The sequence below is a fragment of the Poecile atricapillus genome, chromosome 19 (genome assembly GCF_030490865.1).
Source record: "Poecile atricapillus isolate bPoeAtr1 chromosome 19, bPoeAtr1.hap1, whole genome shotgun sequence".
Lineage (NCBI taxonomy): Eukaryota > Metazoa > Chordata > Aves > Passeriformes > Paridae > Poecile > Poecile atricapillus.
The window spans coordinates 6549090-6552563 of NC_081267.1; the positions used below are offsets into that span (position 1 = coordinate 6549090).

General features: G+C 52.2%; 1 protein-coding gene across 1 annotated transcript; it reads right to left on the reverse strand.

Annotated features, from left to right (window-relative positions):
- LOC131586405 (olfactory receptor 14J1-like) lies at positions 1-933 on the reverse strand. Its single transcript, XM_058853233.1, has one exon. It carries the CDS (start codon positions 931-933, stop codon positions 1-3), a length of 933 nt encoding a protein of 310 aa, XP_058709216.1.
- Between the last annotated feature and the right edge of the window lie 2541 nt (positions 934-3474).

Consider the following 3474-nt stretch of genomic DNA (forward strand, 5'->3'; position numbering starts at 1 on the left):
TTAATGTTTCTGAAACCATCCAGTGATCATTCTCCACACTGCAGCCTTGAGCTCCTGGTTCCTCAGGCTGTAGATGAGGGGGTTCAGGGCTGGAGGCACCACCGAGTACAGAACTGAAACTGCCAGATCCAGGGATGGGGAGGAGATGGAGGGGGGCTTCAAGTAGGCAAATGTGCCAGTGCTGATAAACAGGGAAACCACAGCCAGGTGAGGGAGGCAGGTGGAAAAGGCTTTGTGCCGTCCCTGCTCAGAGGGGATCCTCAGCACAGCCCTGAAGATCTGCACATAGGAGAAAACAATGAACACAAAACAGCCAAGTGCTAAAAAGGCACTAACAGCAAGAAGCCCAAGTTCCCTGAGGTTTGAGTGTGAGCAGGAGAGCTTGAGGATCTGTGGGATTTCACAGAAGAACTGGCCCAGGGCATTGCCCTGGCACAGGGGCAGGGAAAATGTATTGGCTGTGTGCAGCAGTGAATAGAGAAAGGCACTGGCCCAGGCAGCTGCTGCCATGTGGGCACAAGCTCTGCTGCCCAGGAGGGTCCCGTAGTGCAGGGGTTTGCAGATGGACACGTAGCGGTCGTAGCACATGATGGTCAGCAGGGCAAGCTCTGCTCCAAGGAAGAAGATAAGCAGAAAAACCTGTACAGCACATCCTGTGTAGGAGATGTCTCTGGTGTCCCAGAGGGAATTGTGCATGGCTTTGGGCACAGTGGTGCAGATGGAGCCCAGGTCAGTGAGGGCCAGGTTGAGCAGAAAGAAGAACATGGGGCTGTGCAGGTGGTGGCTGCAGGCTACGGCGCTGATGATGAGGCCGTTGCCCAGGAGGGCAGCCAGGGAGATGCCCAGGAAGAGGCAGAAGTGCAGGAGCTGCAGCTGCCGCGTGTCTGCCAATGCCAGCAGGAGGAAGTGGCTGATGGAGCTGCTGTTGGACATTTGCTGTGGTTGAACATGGGGACCTGCTCATGAAGAAAAAGAGCAGTGACAAATCAGGAGAGACTGGGACTCACCCACTTTTGTTCCTGTGCTGGGAAAATCTTCACCCAGGTCCCTGACTGAGCTCCAGCTCTGCTGTCTGAGTGTGCCAGGAGCAGCCAGGCCTGTGCCTGGGGGCTCTCCAGGAGCCATCCCTGCCCTGCTGCCCTGGGTTTGTGGCCACGCAGGAGAGGGACAAGGCTGTAAATTCAGGATTTGTCAGAGGATTCACTCCTAATGCAGAAAGGTTTGTTGCCATCCGCACACACACTTCTAAAATATGGCAGGAGTTGGTTTTAGGAATTGTCTTCTTACCCACAAATCATTCCTGGTTCTCTGAGGTCAGAAATCCCCAGCATTTCTGCTGCACTCAGAGTTTGCCACCGAGAGATGTGAGAGGCAAAGGATTCCCTGTGCCTTAGGGAAGGTGAGGGGCTGGATGGGCTTGTTCCCAACTGCCCTGGGTTTGCACCTTTGGCTGGAATCAGAGCACAATCACACTCCTGTGTCACCCTGGCATAAACCAGAGCCTGCCCAGAGCAGAGGGATCCCTGAATGTCTCACCCTCTCTAAAGGTCTCTGGGCAAGGGCTCAGCACCCCCCTCTGCCAAGGACACTCACGGCTCCCTTGGCAGAGCCAACAGCATTTCCTCACCTGTGGCATCTCTGCCCTTCCCCGTGGGACATTCAGGGAACTCTGAGAGGCTCTGGCACAGATTTGCAGCCAGGAGGGCAGCTCAGAGCTTGGAAGGACACAGCAAGGAGATCCCCAGTGTGCCCATAATGGGATCTCAGGGAGGGGGCTCAGCTCATTCCCCTTTCCCATGGACTGCTTTGCCCACAGCCCCACAGGTCTCAGGGAAGCTGGGACACCCCATTCCCATGGACACACCTGCCTGGCAGCAATCCCAAGGGCAGGGCCTGACTCAGCTGCTGCAGATGCCAGAGGCTCCCTGAGAGCCCCAGATACCAATGACAGTATCAGAGCAGTGCATTTAGGCTGTTTAGGAGGCTCCCAGCAGAGAGACTGAGCACCCAAACTTACAATTCTGGCATCTTTGTAAATGTTCCAACATTACTTTGCTGATCCTGGTGTGCCTCTTTCAACTCAGAATGTTCTGTGATTCTGGGATTACAATTCCTCTTCTGCTTCTCTCATCCCCTTTCTGTCTATAATCAAAAGAGAGAAAAAAAAAAACAAAACAAACCTTTTTGCAACAGTGTTAGAACAGTAAAGTAAAAACCAGACCTTTATTGGAAACTTCCAGGTGTCACAGTGGGGATATGGCACACCCGGCCCCTTACTTCAACAATTTATTAATGTTGATTAATTAGGATATTTAACAGAAACATTCAATTAGAGATTCAGCTGCCCCAGTTACACACCTCTGAGTCAACCCATTGAAATAGGTCCAAGGGTTTCTTTTCCCCACTCTTTATTATGACTGCTCACATTCGGGTAAAAGAAGAATATATTCTTCTTGTAGCTGCTCTTTCTGATGATAAAACTATGCAGTATTTCAGAAATGTATTTAGAAGGGCAGTTTATTGTTCTAAAATCTAAGAGAAAGGTTAGGAAACATACTAGAGTTAATTAAGGATAATAGTTATATAAGTATATAATAGTAGTTTAATAGAGTTAATTAAGGATTATAATTTTATAACTATTTTACAATAGTTTACAGATCTAAAAATACATTAAACATATATAAAAAGCAAAAATCTTTTTGTCATCTTCTCAACTTTCCCACCCTGCTTAAAGCAAGAAATTGAAAACAGTCTCAGGAAAGCTCCTGATCTTGACAGCAATCCCTGGCTCATCTTCTTTTGGGCAGTGTCCTCTGGAGCTGTGTCCAGGCAGGTCTGGAGCTGGGAGCAGCCCTGCCCCACACAGCCCCTCTCAGCAGCAGCACCTGCCCTGCTCAGGGTGGCTCCTTCCCCCCACAGCTTCTCCCAGCGCTGGGAGCAGCTCCCCGGGCCGGCTGAGAGCTGTCCCTGGCAGGCAGCAGAGTCCCTGCCCCAGCACAGCGCCCTGGGCTGCAGGACCCTGCTCTGCAGGACAGCCCTGGGCACCCCTGGCTGCTCTACACAAGGGACAGGCAGAGAATGTACTCACAGAGTCTGTAGGCACTGGCATGTTCCAGCTTGAGGAGATGCCTCCAGGAGCTGCAGCTGCATTGTCCTGCAGCCAGAGGCTTCCTGTGTCAAGGGCTGGCAGTGATTCTGCCCCAGGCACTTCTCAGCACCTTCCCAGCCCTGACTGATTGAAGCTCTCTGTGCCTCTGGGCTGTGCCCAGGGTGGCTGCAGGCAGTGCCCCAGCCCTGCTGGGCTGGCAGAAGAGCTGCTCAGCAAGAGAAATGTGCTTTTGAAGCTCTTCTTGGTTTCCAGGAGCTGCCTCTGTGCCAGGAGCCTGGCCCAGCTCAGCAGCACAGACACAGCAGCAGGACTTTAATGAGCCTCTTGGGGCTTTGTGCTGAGGCCCTGAACATCAGTCCCTGAGA